This window comes from Pristiophorus japonicus, chromosome 10 (assembly GCF_044704955.1).
Source record: "Pristiophorus japonicus isolate sPriJap1 chromosome 10, sPriJap1.hap1, whole genome shotgun sequence".
Taxonomy (NCBI): Eukaryota; Metazoa; Chordata; class Chondrichthyes; family Pristiophoridae; genus Pristiophorus; species Pristiophorus japonicus.
This window is the reverse complement of record NC_091986.1, coordinates 115,764,106-115,783,176: the sequence shown is the minus strand read 5'-3', so window position 1 is coordinate 115,783,176 and position 19,071 is coordinate 115,764,106. Positions and strand designations below refer to the sequence as shown.

Below are 19,071 nucleotides of genomic sequence, written 5' to 3'. Positions count from 1 at the left end.
ATGGGGTACTGAAGTTGAATGTTCAGCCATGAACTCATTGAATGGCGGTGCAGGCTAGAAGGGCCGAATGGCCTACTCCTGCACCTATTTTCTATGTTTCTATGTTTCTATTACTTGTTACAAGTACTTTGTCAGATACATATACGATCGGTTGGTGTTTGCCTGTTACTTTGGCTTGTTGTAAGGTGCCCCCGACTCCCCGACATCATTGGCCGCGAAAGAACGCTCACTTGGGTTACATAGTGTAAACAACTTATTGGAACGTAGTGGGTTTCTGGCCTTCTCAGCGGTCGCCCTTTTACCTTTGCCCCAAACCCAGTTGCCTTGCTTGCTGGGCAACACCTTCCTCTGTTCCGTTGCGGCAAAATCCTGTGGTCTGGACACACTTTCATCCCATGGCCTGGATGCACCTTTGTCCCATGGTCTGGATGCACTTTCATCCCGTGATCTGGATGCACTCTGGTCCCGTGGTCTGGATGGACTCTTGTACGTGTCCATGATGCCGACTGCCGCGATCTTCCTCCCCAGGGATTTAGTCTCTGGAATCAGGAAGACGCATTCGGATCGTTTCGGCCGGAGTCTCACTCTGCTTGGTCGACCTGGAACTTCTTCCATCGTCGCGAAGAGGTCGTCGGCTTTGGGTGGTGGGTACCGTGCCTGTACCGCTGCTCGGTTGATCTTCACCTCCTCGTGGTCGTGATGAGCGGCCTGTGCCTCGGGGATCTGCAAATGGATCTGCACTTCGATGCCTGCTTCAGCTGAAGGTGGGGGTTTGCTCAGCCTTTGAGCAGGGGAGATGTCGTTCGCCGGAGAAGGTACACAGAGGTCTTCCCAGTTCCATCAAATCTTCCCCATCCACCTTCTACCAAGCAGCGTTGGCCCATCACCTGAAACAATCCACAGTGGTAAATCGTGCACTGCTCCCTCATGGGTTACTCTTATGTCCGCACTACCAATAACTGGTATCAGTTCCTTGGTGTAGGGATCAGCTTGGGTTGCTGTGCTTTGTTGCCCCACAGCCTCTCAAATGCCTTCTGGCTCATAACTGATTGACTTGTCTAATTCCATGGAGACTGGAGTGCCATTGAGTTCAACTTTTAACATTATTGGAGAGCTTTTGGTGGTGAAGGTGTGTATCCCATATATTTTCTCTTCATTCTCAGGTTCAGTTGCCTCTCCTGCTCATCCAGGGTGATCCTCGCTGGATCAGTCGTCCTCTCCTGACTCTGCCACGTGGTGAGTCAGAGATCGTTTGCACATTCACTGGAGGTGCCCCTTTGTTCCATAGCCCTTGCACACATAGGGCTTGAATCGACATTAATGAGCTCTATGACTGCCCCCTCAGCACCAACATGGTGCTAATGGATACGCATTCACGCCCCACGGCAGACTCTGAGTCACTCTAGGCCTGGGTCTGGCCTCTGCAGTCGTGTGGGCCCTGCCCTGTACAGTTCTGCCTGCTGAAAACATTATTTTATGCACAGTACTTGCCGGTGAGCTTTGATTCTGTGAAGATATCTGTTTCGTGTTATCGCTCGTGGATATGAAGGCTTGGGCTATTGTGATGGCCTTGCTCAGATCTAGAAATTCGGCAGACAACAGTTTGCGAAGAATGACGTCGTGGCCGATTCCAAGCACGAAAAAGTCCCGCAACATTTCCCCCAAGGATCCTGCAAAGTCACACTGCCCTGCAAGGTGTCTTAGGTCGGCGACAAACCTCACCACGTTCTGGTCCTCAGAGCGATGGTGCGTGTAAAAGCGATACCTGGCCATCAAGATGCTCTCCTTCGGCTTGAGATGTTCCCTAACCAGTGTACACAGCTCTGTGTAAAACTTGTCCGTTGGTTTGACAGATGCAAGCAGATTTTTGAGGAGGCCATATATCGAAGACCCACATACGGTGAGGAGAATCGCCCTGCGCTTGGTCGCCGTCTCAGCCTTGTCCAGTTCGTTGGTCACGAAGTACTGGTCGGGGCGCTCAATGAAAGCTTCCCAATCATCACCCTCAACAAATCTCTCAAGAATACCAACGACAGCCATTACTGCGTGAAAGTTCATGATCCATTACTCGTCGCCAATTTGTTATGTTCAGAATAAACAAGGACTGTATTGCAAGCTCAAACTGTTGTGACCTTAGACTCTTTATTCAGACTCCAGAGTGGAGAAGCAGCATGGTGAATCATCTTTTATACCTGCTTGCCCCAGGGTGCACAGGTGACCCTTAGGTCTCCCACAGGTGTGCCCCCTAGTGGCAAGTCTTAAATATTGGTACGGTTTACATACATACATAACAGCAGTCTCCTGTGGGAAAGAAAACATCGGAGGTAGTGGTAAAGAGAGAGAGAGACTGGGGGGAGAGAGAGAGAGACAGGGTAGAAAGAGAGAGAGAGACTGGGCTGGGGTGGGGGGGGGCGGGGGCAGGGGAAGAGAGAGAGAGAGAGACTGAGGGTGAGCGAGAGAGACTGAGGGTGAGTAAGAGAGACTAGGGAAAAGAGTGAGAGAGACTGGGATGGGGGGAGAATGAGAGATACTGGGGGAGAGTGAGAGAGATGGGGAAGAAAGAGAGAGAGACTGGGGGAGAGAGAGAGAGCGACTGGGGGTTGAGAGAGAGAGACTGGGGGAGGGAGAGAGAGAGAGAGAGAGACTGGGGGGAGTGAGAGACAGACTGGGGGAGGGAGAGAGAGAGAGACTGGGGGGAGGGAGAGAGAGAGAGCTTGGGGGTGGGGGGAAGAGAGAGAGAGAGAGATGGGGGAGAGAGAGGGGAGAGAGCGACTGGGGAGAGATTGAGAGAGAATGGGGGAGAGTGAAAGAGACTGGGGGCAGAGAGAGAGTGAGAGATTGGGGGGGGGGAGAGGGGGGAGAGAGAGAAAATGGGGGTTGAGAGAGAAAATGGGGGTTGAGCGAGATGGGGTGTGGTGGGGAGAGTGAGAGGGACAGAGAGAGAGAGAGACTGGGGAGAGAGAGAGAGACTGGGGGGAGAGAGAGAGACTGGGGGGAGAGAGAGAGATAGAGACTGGGGGGAGAGAGAGACTGGGGAGAGAGAGAGAGAGGGGGAGAGTGAAGAGAATGGGGGGAGATTGAGAGAAACTGCGGGGAGATTGAGAGACTGGGGTGGGGAGAGTGAAAGGGACTGATGGGAGAGTGAGAGGGACTGGGTGGAGAGAGAGAGAGAGAGAGAGAGAGAGTGGGGCAAACAGAGAGACTGGGGAGAGTGAGAGAGACTGGGAGAGAGAGAGAGAGACTGGGGGAGAGAGTGGGGCAGAGATAGAGAGACTGGGGAAAAACTGGGGCGAGAATGGGCAGAGAGAGAGGAGGGTAAGTGAGAAAGACTGGGGGGAGAGAAAGAGTGGGGCACAGAGAGAGAGATTGGGGGAAGAGTGAGAGAGATTGGGGGAGAGAGAGGAGATGCAGGAGAGAGGATTGGAGGGAAGAGAGGGAACTCAGGGAAGACAGATCACGTTCTTCCAACTTCACCTCTTTACACCCACACCCGATTTCTCGGAAAGCTCAGGACATGTGTGACAAGGGACATCATTGGAGTGGATGAAATCCAGAAGTCACGACACTGTCACTATTCACTTCATACCCAATAAACCTGTTAACAATCCGTGATCCACACACAATACCTCATCTATGGCATGGTGCGGGGTGGGGACGGGGGTAAGGTCTTGGGTTAGGGGTGACAGGAACTTGGGCTGGGATGGGGCAAAAACTTCGACAGGAGGGCATGAACTTGAGCTGGGGATATCACAAAACTTGGGCTGGGTTGTCAGGAACTTGGGCTGAGGGGGGGGCAGGAACTTTGGTTGGGGGGGTGGGAACTTGGGCTGTGATGGAGCAGGAACTTGGGCTGGGGGTGGGTCAGGAACTTGGGCGGAGAGGAGGGAGCTCTCCTGTCTGGAATCGGCAGTCAGAATGGCTCGAATTACACTTTGCAAAGTCATTGAGAACTTGGGCTAGGGGTTCTAATTATACATTCCAGAGAAACTGTTGGGTGTGTCTTATCCTCCAAGGGGACGAATCAGCAATCAGGTCCTGTGATCACGGAGACCCAATCAGAACATTTTTCTAGTGCAAATAACTATGTCCATATATCAATGATCTAGACTTCAATGTAGGAGGCATGATTAAGAAGTTTGCAGATGATAGAAAAATTGTGCGTGTGGTTGATAATGAAGAAAAAAAACTGTAGTCTGCAGGAAGATATCAATGGACTGGTCAGGTAGGCAGAAAAGTAGCAAATGGAATTCAATCCAGAGAAGTGTGAGGTAATGGGGAAGGCTAACAAGGCAAGGGCATACACAATAAATGGTAGGATACTGAGAAGTGTAGAGGAACAGATGGACCTTGGAGTGCATGTCCACAGATCCCTGAAGGTATCAGGACAAGTAGATAAGGCATATGGGATACTTTCCTTTATTAGCCGTGGCATAGGATATAAGAGCAGGGAGGTTATGTCCAACTGTATAAAACACTAGTTACAGCTAGAGTATTGTATACAGTTCTGGTCACCACATTACAGGAAAGATGTGATTACCCATAGAGGGTACAGAGGAGATTTATTAGAATGTTGCGAGGACTGAAGAATTTTAGCTATGAGGAAAGATTGGATAGACTGGGGTTGTTATCTTTAGAACAGAGGAGGCTGAGGGGAGGCTAATTGGTGTATAAAATTAGGAAGGCCTAGATAGATTGGGTAGGAAGGACCTATTTCCCTTTGCAGAGAGTTCAATAACCAGGAGGCATAGATTTAAAGTAATTGGTGGAAGGATTAGAGGGGTGTTGAGGAGAACATTTCTCACCCACAGGGTGGTGGGAGTCTGGAACTCACTGCCTGAAAGGGTGGTAGTGGCAGAAATCTTCAATGCATTTAAAAAGTGCTTGGATATGCACTTGAAATTCCATAACCTACGGACCAAGAGCTGGAAAGTGGGATTAGGCTGGATCACTCTTTTTCAGCAGGTACAGACACAATGGGCCAAATGCCCTTGTTCTGTGCCGTAAGTTTCTATAATTCTATGATTCAATAGTTTTTCTGCCCCTTCAGCTGTGGCAAAGGTTTTTAATGAGCTGAGATGCCTCTTTAGGTATTCTAAAATCTTTCCAAGTTTTGCTACTCAATTGTGATACATCTCTTTAATTGTCCCCAACTCTTCAGTGCCAATTTTAACTCCGGGTAGGCAGCAAACTCCAATGATGTTTTTGCCATAAGACCTGCACCATTTTAACTCCTGGGCCTTATTTTAATATGACTGTCGAGCTGCCCTCCCAATCTTCTGGCAAATTAGGCAGCTCTCCCACGTGACGCGTGCAATATCCAGTGCAACTCTCGAGGCCTACTTAAAGCAGAGATGCATCTTATAACACAAAGTTATATCCCCTGCATGCATTTTTGCTTGTACAACTCTGAAAGACTTTTTGGCAAGACAGATGAGTCGAAAGGTTGCTACCTACTTTTCAGATGCCTCCCTGGAGGTACTAGTAGACAAAGTGAGGACAAGAAATGAGCAAACCGTTTCCCAGAAGTCACAGGAGCATCCTCAAGGCCACAATGAAACTGGTCTGGACAAAGGTGCACAAAATGCACCAGGCTAAAAAAACACAGGCAGAAGGAATTTGTGTAAGACACAACCTTTTGCCCGATTTTCTGATCCTCATACCCGCGCCTGTGCAACTAGTGCAGCTGAGTACAAAATCTTCCCCAATATAACAGGTTCAAATGATAGCTCATATAAGATGAAACTTATTAGGCATAGTTCCTTTCTTCGATATATTATTGTGCGTTTCATGTTGCCTTTAGCAAGCTGTGGCAGTAACTGTAAGGACTAGAACATAAAAATATTATGAAATAGATACATTGGGGTTGAAGCAGAAATTTGTATTGTTAAACATAAAATAATCTTCCAAACTGTGCACTAAGAATATCAATGGGCCAAAATTGCGTCCACCCGTTTGGGGCGTAAAATTCAAATTAAATTATGAATTACCACCAGGACAGATGGGGCAGAGGTTGGAGGGAACTTCGGTCCTTTTGTATACAAAAATGAACGGGGCGGTATTGGGAGAGAGAGAGGGGCGGAAGAGAGTCGGGAGCGGGGTGGAAGGCAAGTGGTGTCATCAGGGCTGCGCTGAGCACGTCAGCACGACGCTGTCGTGTCGAGTCACGCTGACGCTTAGCAACGTCCCTCCCCTTCGCTTAAAGGGGAAGGACACTGCGAGGCCTAGCGAGGCCTCCTTGGCTCCCACTGGGCTACCAGGGAGGGCATCGGCCCAGAGGAGGTGCCAGGCAGCCTGTTGGCGGCCCAGCCGAACCAACGGCTGCCATTGTCGGGTCGACGACAGAGTCGGCCGACAATTAAAACAAAATGGCGGTTGCGGTGGTGCACCCTCCCCTTTAAGGGTGGGTGCGCCGCCCAGCCACTGGTAGCTTCCCACTGCGCGAAGCTGTCGGGGGCACCGACTGGTGACGGTTGCGCTCCTGTGGCGCAGTTTCCCCCGTGGGACGGAAAAGGGGTTGCCGCCGGTTGGTAAGGGGTTGGCGCGTGGCCGACAACAGATTGGAGCGTCGGGCGGGGTGGAAACACGGGCCACGGTGGAAACTTGTTTCCGCCGGCCAGGTGGAAATTCTGGATGGGTCACACCATCCGCCTGCCCCAGGTTGGAAAATCCCTCCCGCCCCATTACCACGGTAACGAGCCTTAAAATAAGGGGCAATTTCAGCCCCCCAAGTGTGTATTTGCAGGCTATTGGAATGTGCCTTAGACAGGAGAGTGAACTGAATTTATTTTCTGCTGTATGGTGTTGCAGGAGCTGTGCTACCTTTGCATGCAACGAGCTCTGAAGAATTTCCCTATTTATCTTACGGAGAACAGGAGAAGAAAAGAAGAGGAGGACGAACAAAGACTGCAGCAATATCAACAAATGAAAGACCAGGAATTCATCCTCCAGCAGCAGGTACATAACACATTATGAACAAATGGTTAAGTGCAGAATTTTATTAAAGTATGCAACCTGCACACTTGTGGTGATTCATTATTTTAGTGGTAAGTAAGTCATTTGACAAGGGCTTTCTATAAGATAACTAAGGCTATATTATTTGGAATATTGTATGTGTGTACTATATGGTTTATGTAGTTATGATAAAAGTCAGTCCCTTTCCTTTTGTCTAATTACAAATATTATCCCACTGTCAAAAGTGCAACAGTAATCAGTAGAACAGGAAATTAAAGGTCAATCCAGCTGTAAAATGGACATTGCATAAGTTTAAAATAAATAGCCATTTAGCTTTCAGGTTATTCATTCAGGCGTGAAAACAGCAGCTGCAGGGCGGGGCCATAAAGGGAGCAGCGTGGAGGCATACTACTCCAGGGAGCCGCGCAATCTGGTGCAGGAGGGTAACGGCAGCGAAGAGTGACGTCATCAAGGTCCAGGTCAGTGATTGGAGCGTGGGCAGATACAGCAGGAGCGGCGAAGCCAGGGCGAAGGAGCAGTGAGAGATGTGATCGGGCCGAGGGGAGGTGTGAGTTCGAGCCCAGAGACCCAGGGGCAGCACAGGTCAGCCCACACTGCGATATATGTGTGCGCACTAGGTCCATGCAGCAGAGCTGGTCTCCAGTCGTCTTGGGTAATCCTTGCCACTGGACCAAGACCTATCTCTGTCAAGCCCGTGTGGTGGCTGGTATGCAACGGCCACCACACGTTAAAAAAATCCACACACGGGCATCTTCTACCCTTCAGGATATAGTTCGGGTCGTTCATTGAAACAACTGTGAACTCATCCTTTTTTGGCGTGGAAGCAAGTCATCCTCATTTCAAGGGACCGCCTGTATGATGATGATATTTCTTACATTCATTTCCTCTCGGCATAGCACCTGAGAAGGTCTCAGATACTGTACAGATGTGAGCTGTATTTAGATTTTCTTTATATGTGGCTTAACTGGTGCTATCATGCAGTACAGTATGATGAACATAGGGTTGTAATGCTTGGGTGCAGATTAAATACAATTATTACAGAGTTGCCACTGTGCTAAAGAATGTGAAAATTGCACTCTCAATACACACCATCCTGATTTGGACATATATCACTGTTCCTTCATTGTCACTGGGTCAAGTCCTGAAACTCCCTACCTAACTTCATTGTGGGAGAACCATCACCATTTCGACTGCAGCAGCTCAAGAAGCTGGCCTACCACCACCTTCTCAAGAGTAACTAGGGATGAGCAATAAATTTCAACCTTGTCAGTGATGCCCAATTCCCGACGAAAGTTTAAAAAAAAATGTTTTTGCTGGACTTAGGCAGGGCAGGTCAGTGATGGCTGAGACAGAGAATGTTAAGATGGACATTGAGATGTTGGGTGTTTTTTTCACCTGTACCGATTGAAACTTGACCAATAAAGCCTTAGTTCATAGAAACTTAGGGTAGAAATTTCAACTTCAGCAGGGGTGTAAAACTTCAAGGGAAAGGAAGATTGGGCGCGGTGTATAATAGGCAACTCATCCGTTACTGGCAGTTTTACGCCCTTGCTGCTGTTAAAAATTTCACCCTTCTTTTTAAGAAAGAATGCCAAAGAAAGAATTACCATAGTTTATGAATATCTTTAAAAATCCTTAACGAATGACATTGTATATTCTCAAGTGTTACACAATGTTTTTCTTTCACCAGAAAGAGTTATATTAAATTACACTGCATTATTTAGAACATAAGAACATAAGAAATAGGAGCAAGAGTAGGCCATTTGGCCCTTGGAGCCTGCTCCGCCATTTAATAAGATCATGGCTGATCTGATCATGAACTCAGCTCCACTTCCCTGCCCGCTCCCCATAACCCTTTATTCCCTTATCGCTCTAAAATCTGTCTATCTCCATCTTAAATATATTCAATGACTCAGTCTCCAGAGCTCTCTGGGGCAGATAATTCCACAGATTTACAATCCTCTGAGAGAAAAAATTCCTTCTCATTTCAGTTTTAAATGGGTGGCCCCCTATTCTGAGACTATGCACCCTAGTTTTAGTTTCCCCTATGAGTGGAAATATCCTCTCTGCACCCACCTTGTTGAGCCCCCTCATTATCATATATTTCGATAAGATCACCACTCATTCTTCTGAACTCCAATGAGTATAGGCCCAACCTATTCAACCTATCTTAAGTCAACCCCCTCATCTCCGGAATCAACCTAGTGAACCTTCTCTGAACAGCCTCCAATGCAAGTATATCCTTCCTTAAATACGGAGACCAAAACTGTACGCAGTACTCTAGGTGTGGCCTCACCAATACCCTGTACAGTTATAGCAGGACTTCTCTGCTTTTATACTCTATTCTCTTTGCAATAAAGGCCAACATTCCATTTGCCTTCCTGATTACTTGCTGTACCTGCATACTCAACTTTTGTGTTTCATGCACAAGGACCCCACCCCCAGGTCCCTCTGTACTGCAGCACTTTGCAATTTTTCTCCATTTAAATTATAATTTGCTTTTCTATTTTTTCTGCCAAAGTGGATAAACTCACATTTTCCCACATTATACTCCATCTGCCAATTTTTTGCGCATTCGCTTAGCCTGCCTATATCCCTTTGCAGATTTCTTGTGTCCTCCTCACAATTTGCTCTCCCACCCATCTTTGTATCATAAGCAAACATGGCTACATTACACTCGGTCCCTTCATCCAAGTCATTAATATAGATTGTAAATAGTTGAGGCCCAGCACCGATCCCTGCGGCACCCCACTAGTTACTGTTTGCCAACCAGAAAATGACCCATTTATCCCGACTCTCAGTTTTCTGTTAGTTAGCCAATCCTCCAACCATGTTAATATATTACCCCCAACTCTGGGAACTTTTATCTTATGCAGTAACCTTTTATGTGGCACCTTATTGAATGCCTTCTGGAAATCCAAATACATCACATCCACTGGTTCCCCCTTATCCACTCTGCTCATTACATCCTCAAAGAACTCCAGTAAATTTCCCTTTCATAAACCATGTTGACTCTGCTTGATTGAATTATGCTTTTCTAAATGTCCTGGACAACGTGGTCCAGTTTCCATACCTTGGGAGCCTCTTATCAGCAAGAGCAGACGTTGACTACACCGTTCAACACTGTCTCCAGTGCGCCAGTGCAGTCTTCGGCTGCCTGAGGAAAAGAATGTTTGAAGACCAGGCCCTCAAATCTGCCACCAAGCTCATGGTCTACAAGGCTGTAGTAATACCTGCCCTTCTGTATGGCCCAGAAAAATGGACCATGTACAGTAGATACCTCAAGTCACTGGAGAAATACCACTAAAGATGTCTCCACAAGATCCTACAAATCCCCTGGGAGGACAGAGGCACAAACACTAGCGTCCTCGACCAGGCCAACATCCTCAGCATTGAAGCACTGACCACACTTGATCACCTCTTCTGGGCAGGCCACATAGTTCGCATGCCAAACATGAGACTCCCAAAGCAAGCGCTCTTCTTAGAACTTCTTCACGGCAAACAAGCCAAAGATGAGCAGAGGAAACATTACAAGGACACCCTCAAAGCCTCCCCGATAAAGTGCAACATCCCCATTGACACCTGGGAGTCCCTGGCCAAACACCGCCCTAATTGGAGGAAGTGCATCCATGAGGGCGCTGAGCACCTCGAGTCTCATCGCCGAGAGCATGCAGAAATCAAGCGCAGGCAGCGGAAAGAGCATGCGGCAAACCTGTCCCACCCACCCTTTCTGATATGTCTGTAATGCAGTTATGAATGACTCCACGAGGCAATGTTGTACTCAAATTGTAGTGACATTGGTTCTTTATTTGTAAATCCAGAGTGAGGCACAAGCATAGCGGGCAGCCTTTTATACTGGGCCCTGCACACCTATGCAGGTGACCCTCAGGTCACCCACCGCAGTGCCCTTGCGTGGACAGCCTCTGCCACGGGCAGTAAACCCTGGTCTCCACCAGTTGCATCCTCTAGTGGTGCCAGCATTGTATATACACAGTGTAAACCTTATTGATAGTACATCAGGTAGCAAGTCTCCATCTTATGCAACTATACAGTGACTACACAGAGAGTATATCTATAGGCTGCATATATAACATCACTCTCCCCCAAGTCCTTTGTGCCTGTTGTGCATGGAGAAAGAGTCAGACTGAACACTGTGAGCTCAAGGTAAAGTGTAACTAGTCTTTTATTGCAGGTCTCCAGAGTGCTTCTCCAACCTGTAAAGCCTCCTTAAATACCTGTGCACCCAAGGGATTATGGGATCCCTTGCAACTCGAGGAGATGAGCCCTCTGGTGGCTGTACAGAGTAATTACAAGTTTACATATATAACAACACTGCCCCCACGAACACCGACCAAAGTCAATAGTGTAACTATTTACAATGTGAGTCGATCTGGGGCCCTTCTTGCCCTGGTTGATCATCATGGTGTGAAAGCTGATGTTGTTGAATCATTTGTTGGGCCCTTGCTGGGCTGCTGTGCAGCTGGCCTGGCTGGGCTGTCTGGTGTGTTGGGCCCCACTGGGCTGCTGTGGATGATGGATTCTGCTTCGTGGTCAACCGTGGTGCCGGTTGCCACTGGTGTGTATGTTGGGGGATCAAAAAAGGTAGGGTCCAAGGTGGGTTGCTCAGGATAGTCCATGAATCTGAGTTTGATTTGGTCCAAGTGTTTCCGGTGAATGAGTCCATTTGAAAGTTTGACCCGAAACAACCTGCTCCCCTCTTTGGCCACGACAGTGCCGGGAAGCCACTTGGGACCTTGTCCATAATTTAATACAAATACAGGATCATTGATTCCAATCTCGCGTGACACATTTGCGCTATCATGGTATGCACTTTGTTGAAGCCGCCTGCTCTCTACCTGTTCATGTAGATCAGGGTGAACTAATGAGAGCCTTGTCTTAAGTGCTCTTTTCATGAGCAGTTCAGCAGGTGGGATCCCAGTGCGTGAGTGTGGTCTCGTGCGGTAGCTGAGCAGGACTCGGGATAGCCGAGTCTGCAGTGAGCCCTCAGTTACCCTCTTCAAGCCTTGCTTGATGGTTTGCACTGCTCTCACTGCCTGACCATTGGACGCTGGTTTAAACAGGGCAGATGTGACATGTTTGATCACGTTCCGGGTCATGAATTCTTTGAATTCAGCACTGGTAAAACATGGCCCGTTGTCGCTCACCAGGACATCGGGTAAGCCGTGAGTGGCAAACATGGCCCGCAGGCTTTCAGTACTGGCAGCGGACATGCTAGCCGACTTTTTCTCACATTCAATCCACTTGGAGCACGCGTCTACAACCACAAGGAACATTTAACCATAGTCGACATGTACCCTAGACCACAGTTTGGAGGGCCAAGACCATAAACTTTGCAGCACCTCCCTGGGTACATTGCTTAACTGCGAGCACGTATTACATCTGTGAACGCAGGACTCGAAGTCCGCATCAATACCGGGCCACCACACGTGGGATCTGGCTATCGCTTTCATCATTACGATGCCTGGGTGAGTACTGTGGAGGTCATTAATGAAGGTGTCCCTGCCCTTCTTGGGACAATTACTCGATTGCTCCCAAGGCATTCTGCTTGTACAGACATTTCATCTTTGCGCCGCTGGAACGGCTTTATCTCTTCCTGCATTTCCACTGGGACACTGGACCAGCTCCCGTGAAGCACACAGCTTTTGACTAGAGATAATAAGGGGTCCTAGCTTGACCGGGTTTTGATCTGCTGGGCAGTGACGCGTGATTGCTCACTCTCAAATGCTTTCATAACCATGGCTAGATCTGCGGGCTGCATCATTTCCACCCTCATGGTGGACAATGGCAGCCTACTGAGAGTATCAGCGCAGTTTTCTGTGCCTGGCCTGTGGCGGATGGCGTAGTTGTATGCGGACAACGTGAGCTCCCATCTCTGGATGCGGGCTGATACGTTGGTATTTATCCCCTTACTCTCGGAAAACAGGGATATATGTGGCTTATGGTCAGTTTCCAATTCGAATTTTAGCTCAAACAGGTATTGATGCATTTTCTTTACCACATAGACACAAGCTAACGCTTCTTTCTCAATCATGCTGTAGGCTCTATCAGCCTTAGACAGACTCTTGGATGCATAAGCAACCAGTTGCAGTTTCCCGAAATCATTAGCTTGTTGCAATACACACCCGACGCCATATGATGACGCATCACATGCTAGTACCAAACGCTTACATGGATTATACAACACAAGCAATTTGTTTGAGCATAACAATTTTCTCGCTTTTACAAAGGCATTTTCTTGGCTTTTGCCCCAAACCCATTCATCCCGTTTTCGTAGTAAGACATGCAGTGGTTCTAACAATGTGCTGAGACCCGATAAGAAGTTACCAAAGTAGTTCAGGAGTCCCAGAAATGACTGCAGATCTGTCATGTTCTGTGGCCTCGTTGCATTCTCGTTTGCCTCCATCTTCGCATTGGTGGGCCTGATGCCGTCCGCCACAGTCCTCCTTCCCAGGAACTCCAATTCAAGCGCCAGGAAAACACTTTGAGTGTTTTAACCTGAGCCCCACACGGTTGAGTCGACTAAGAACCTCCTCCAGGTTCTGCAGATGCTCGACTGTGTTCCGAACTGTGACCAAGATGTTGTCCTGGAAGACCACGGTGTGCGGGACTGACTTCAGTAAGCTTTCCATGTTTCTCTGGAATATCGCCACTGCTGATCGGATTCCAAACGGGCATCTGTTATAAAAAAAAAGAACTTTGTGCATATTGATGCAGGTGAGGGCCTTCAATGCTTCCTCCAGTTCCTGCGTCACGATCCAGCTTCGTGACTGTCTTTGCTCCCGCCAGCGTTGCAAAGAGGTCATCAGCTTTTGGTAGCGGGTATTGGTCATGCAGGGAGAAACGATTGATAGTTACTTTGTAATCACCACAGATTCTGACGGTGCCGTCTCCCTTGAGGACTGGGACAATAGGACTGGCCCATTCGCTCAACTCTATCGGTGAAATGATGCCCTCTTGTTGGAGCCGGTCTAGCTTATCTCTACCCTTTCTCTCATTATATACGGTACTGCTCTCGTCTTGTGATGGATGGGTCGCGCCTCCGGAATTAGGTAGATCTGCACTTTTGCCCCTTGGAATTTCCCGATGCCTGGTTCGAACAGCGAAGGAAATTTGTTTAAGACTTGGGCACATGAAGTGGCGTCAGCAGGCGATAGTGCTCGGACGTCGTCCCAGTTCCAGCATATCTTTCCCAGCCAGCTCCTAACGAGCAGTGTGGTACCATCGCCCGGTACCACCCAGAGTGGTAGCTTGTGCACCGCTCCATCATAGATTACAGGAATCAGATCTTTCGTGTAAGTTCTTAGTTTTGTGCGAACTGGAGTTAAGACTGGCCTTGAGGCCTTGTTGCACCACAATCTTTCGAAAGTCTTTTTGCCCATGGTGGACTGGCATGCACCCATATCCAGCTCCATTGACACCGGGAGTCCATTTCGTTCAACATTTAGTTCAGCATTATCGGAGGACAATTCGTGGTGAATGTGTGCACCCCATGTACCTCTGCCTCCTCAAGTTGAGATTCTGGTTTGTAGTGATCCTCCATGGATCTGTCCTCCTTTGCAACATGGTGATTTGCAGGTTTAACAGGCTTTTCAGCTCGCCTGCACACTCGTTGGAGGTGTCCTATTGTTCCACAGCACTTGCAAACGTACTCTTTGAATTGGCATAAATGGAAACGACGATCATCCCTGCAGCGCCAACAAGGTGTTAATGGTTTTGCATCCACCACCCTTGATGTTGGACTCTGAGACATCTGCAGATGTGTAGCTGCAGGCATGTGTGAACTGCCGTGTACGTTACGATTCAAAAACAACATCATTTTGTTCACAGTACTTGTAGCAGCACTTGTGTGCTGAGAGATTTGCTTCATATTGTCACTGGTGGCAATGAATGCCTGGGCTATCGTTATGGCCTTACTCATGTTGGGGTATCTACAGTGAAAAGTTTGCGAAGTATGGTTTCGTGGCCAATGCCAAGTACGAAAAAGTCTCTGAGCATGTGCTCCAAATGTCCTTCAAATTCGCAATATCCTGCAAGGCTCTTAGCTCGGCGACATAACTCACCACTTCCTGATCTTCAGACCTTTTGTAGGTGTAGAACTGATACCTCGCCATCAGATTGCCTTCCTCGGGTTCAAATGCTCTCGGATCAGTGTGCACAAATTGTCGTACGATTTCACCGTGGATTTCGCTGGAGTGAGCAGATTCTTCATGAGGCCATACGTTGGTGCCCCACAGATGGTGAGGAAGATCGCCCTTCGTTTGGCAGTGCTCTCTTCCACATCTAGCTCGTTGGCCACGAAGTGTTGGTTGAGTCGTTCCACAAAAATTTCACAATCATTTCCCTCCGAGAATTTCTCCAGGATGCCCACTATTCTCTGCATCTTTGGGTTCGCTATCTTGTATCTCGTTGTTGTGTATGGAGAAAGAGTTAGACTGAACACTGTGAGCTCAAGGTAAAGTGTGACCGTAGTCTTTTATTGCGGGTGTCCAGAGTGCCTCTCCAACCTGTGAAGCCTCCTTAAATACCTGTGTTCCCAAGGGATTATGAGTTCCCTTGGGACTCCAGGGGATGAGCCCTCTGGTGGCTGTACAGAGTAAATACAAGTTTACATATATAACAGTGCCGATTACCTTTGCACTATGTGCTCTGGCTTAGCTCTCCCCAGACTTAAGTACCAATAGCCCTTGCACCTTGGTTGTGCTTTGGCTTGGCTCTCTCTCTGTTAACCCCCAAGTCCAATTGCCACAGCGTTGGGTCGTGGTTACCAGTTTGGATGGTTCGATGATGCAGTGGAGGTTCCAGTGGGTTCTGGGCGTGATCCATGTGTGTGTCCATGGCTACATACATCCAGTTCCCCCCACACAGTGAGATCATGCAGCAGGCCCATTACATTAACATGCAGGATCAGACAAAGTGCAAGGAGAAAGAAACGAAGTTACAGTTTGTATCATGACACCTTGGTTCAGTGACTTACATTCATTACGTTTTGCGGCCATGCGACAGGATTGGGTAGATTGCATTCATGATTCAGTCATGGTAAGTACTGAGGTAGCAGTACAGGTATGCGAGCATGCAGGTTCAAGAGCAACCGGATGGGGACCTAGTCGTCTGATAGCGGCACTGCTCCCTCTGCTAGCGGGGTGGGCTTGGTTCGCTCACCTAGCCAGGACTCAGGGCCTTTGCCGTTGCCTAGTGGTGGGCAGAGCCACAGATGTGTGTGGTCTCCCTGTCCTCCTTTGAGGGCTTTAGAATCTTCTGCCTGCTCTCTAACGATGTTGGGAACCTGGCTGTTCCAAGTCCCGTTTGGGGAACTCATTGGTTCTGACCTTTCGCTCCCGGACATGGCCGAGGTAGTGACTGGGTCTGGGGGCTGCACCATCTCCACCCGGATGGTGGGCAACGGCGACCGACTGCACGTATTGGTGCCATTTTCGTTTCCAGGTCCGTGGCGAATAGTGCCATTGGGTGCCTGTATCAGGATCAGTGCCTTCACCCTCCTGAGGTCACTGGCCTTTAACTTGTGGGGACACCTGGGGCAGGGCATCAGGATCAGCGCCTTTACCCTCCCGAATTCGCTTGCTTGCTACTTTTGGGGATACTCTATTCCCGACATCTCGCAACAACATTTTGTTATTTACATTCGGACTGGTACCGACATCTCGCAATAACATTTTGTTCATAATCTTAATTGGTTCGTTACATTGATTGCCATGCATACAATGTCTCTTTAAGTTCACTTGGTTGCAGGTTTCCTTTAAGAGAACCCTGCTGGCTTTATCCCAATCAAATCCTTTGTTAGACACCACATGTTGGTCCATCAGCGTTGTACCTTGTGATATGACCGCAGCCATCTTTTTCTTTCAGCGACGCTGCACCTCGCTGCAGCAGGGACGCCACCTTGCCTCTGTCCTTGAGGTCGGCTGCCTTGATCCTTCTCTCCCGCTGTTGTGTATGAAGAAAGAGTCAGACTGAACACAGTGAGATCAAAGTAAAGTGTGACCTTGGTCTTTTATTGCAGGTCTCCAGAGGGCCTCTCCAACCTGTGAAGCCTTCTTAAATACCTGTGCTCCCAAGGGATTATGGAATCCCTTGGGACTCCAGGGAATGAGTCCTCTGGTGGATGTACAGAGTAAATACAAGTCCACATATATAACAACATTCCCCCCCAAAGTCAATAGTGTAACTATTTACAATGTGAGTCGATCTGGGACCCTTCTTGCCCTGGTTGATCGTCTCGATGTGAAAGCTGGTATTGTTGAATCATTTGTTGGGCCCTCGCTGGGCTGCTGTGCAGCTGACCTGGCTGGGCTGCCGGGTGTGTTGGGCCCTGCTGGGCTGCTGTGGATGATGGATTCTGCTTCGTGGTCAACCGTGGTGCCGGTTGCCACTGGTGTGTGTTGGGGGATCAAAAAAGGTAGAGTCCAAGGTGGGTTGCTCAGGATAGTCCATGATTCTGAGTTTGATTTGATCCAAGTGTTTCCGGTGAATGAGTCCATTTGAAAGTTTGACCCGAAACACCCTGCTCCCCTCTTTGGCCACGACAGTACCAGGAAGCCACTTGGGACCTTGTCCATAATTTAATACAAATACAGGAGCGTTGATTTCAATCTCGCGTGACACATTTGCGCTATCATGGTATGCACTTTGTTGAAGCCGCCTGCTCTCTACCTGTTCATGTAAATCAGGGTGAACTAACAAGAGCCTTGTCTTAAGTGCTCTTTTCATGAGCAGTTCAGCAGGTGGGATCCCAGTGAGTGAATGTGGTCTCGTGTGGTAACTAAGCAGGACTCAGGTTAGGCGAGTCTGCAGTGAGCCTTCAGTTACCCTCTTCAAGCCTTGCTTGATGGTTTGCACTGCTCTCTCTGCCTGACCATTGGACGCTGGTTTAAACGGGGCAGATGTGACATGTTTGATCACGTTCCGGGTCATGAATTCTTTGAACTCAGCACTGGTAAAACATGGCCTGTTGTCGCTCACCAGGACGTCGGGTAAGTCGTGTGTGGCAAACATGGCCCGCAGGCTTTCAGTGGTGGCAGCAGACATGCTAGCCGATATTATCTCACATTCAATCCACTTGGAGTACGCGTCTACAATCACAAGGAACATTTTACCCAAGAACGGGCCTGCATAGTCGACGTGTACCCTAGACCACGGTTTGGAGGGCCAAGACAATAAACATAGCGGCGCCTCCCTGGGTGCATTGCTTAACTGCGAGCATGTATTACATCTGTGAATGCAGCACTCTGTCCGCATCGATACTGGGCCACCACACGTGGGATCTGGCTATCGCTTTCACATTATGATGCCTGGGTGGGTATTGTGGAGGTCATTGATGAAGGTGTCTCTGCCCTTCCTGGGAACCACTACACGATTACCCCACAGAAGTCAGTCTGCCTGTATAGACATTTCATCTTTGCGCCACTGGAACGGCTTTATCTCTTCCTGCATTTCCACTTGGACACTGGACCAGCTCCCGTGAAGCACACAGCTTTTGACTAGAGATAATAAGGGATCCTGGCTTGTCCAGGTTTTGATCTGCCAGGTAGTGACGCGTGATTGCTCACACTCAAATGCTTCCATAGCCATGGCTAGATCTGTGGGCTGCGCCATTTCCACCCCCGTGGTGGGCAATGGCAACCTAAGAGCATCAGCGCAGTTTTCTGTGACTGACTTGTGGCGGATGGTGTAGTTGTATGCGGACAACGTGAGCACCCATTTCTGGATGCGGGCTGATGCGTTGATACTTATCCCTTTACTCTCGGAAAACAGGGATATAAGTGGCTTATGGTCAGTTTCCAATTCAAATTTTAACCCAAATAGGTATTGATACATTTTCTTTACCTCATAGACACACGTTAACGCTTCTTTTTCAATCATGCTGTAGGCTCTCTCAGCCTTAGACAGACTCCTGGATGCATAAGCAACCGGTTGCAATTTCCCAAAATCATTAGCTTGTTGCAATACACACCCGACGCCATATGACAACGCATCACATGCTAGTATCAAACGCTTACATGGATCATACAACACAAGCAATTTGTTTGAGCATAACAATTTTTTCGCTTTTACAATGACATT

General features: G+C 48.5%; 1 protein-coding gene across 1 annotated transcript in view; it reads left to right on the top strand.

Annotated features, from left to right (window-relative positions):
* LOC139275067 (coiled-coil domain-containing protein 81-like) overlaps nt 1–19,071 on the top strand; it is a 214,617-nt gene that overhangs the window by 117,382 nt on the left and 78,164 nt on the right. Inside the window, exon 9 of the mRNA XM_070892012.1 lies at nt 6,808–6,954. Coding sequence (XP_070748113.1) covers nt 6,808–6,954 — 147 coding nt within the window. The remainder of the gene's footprint in view (nt 1–6,807; nt 6,955–19,071) is intronic.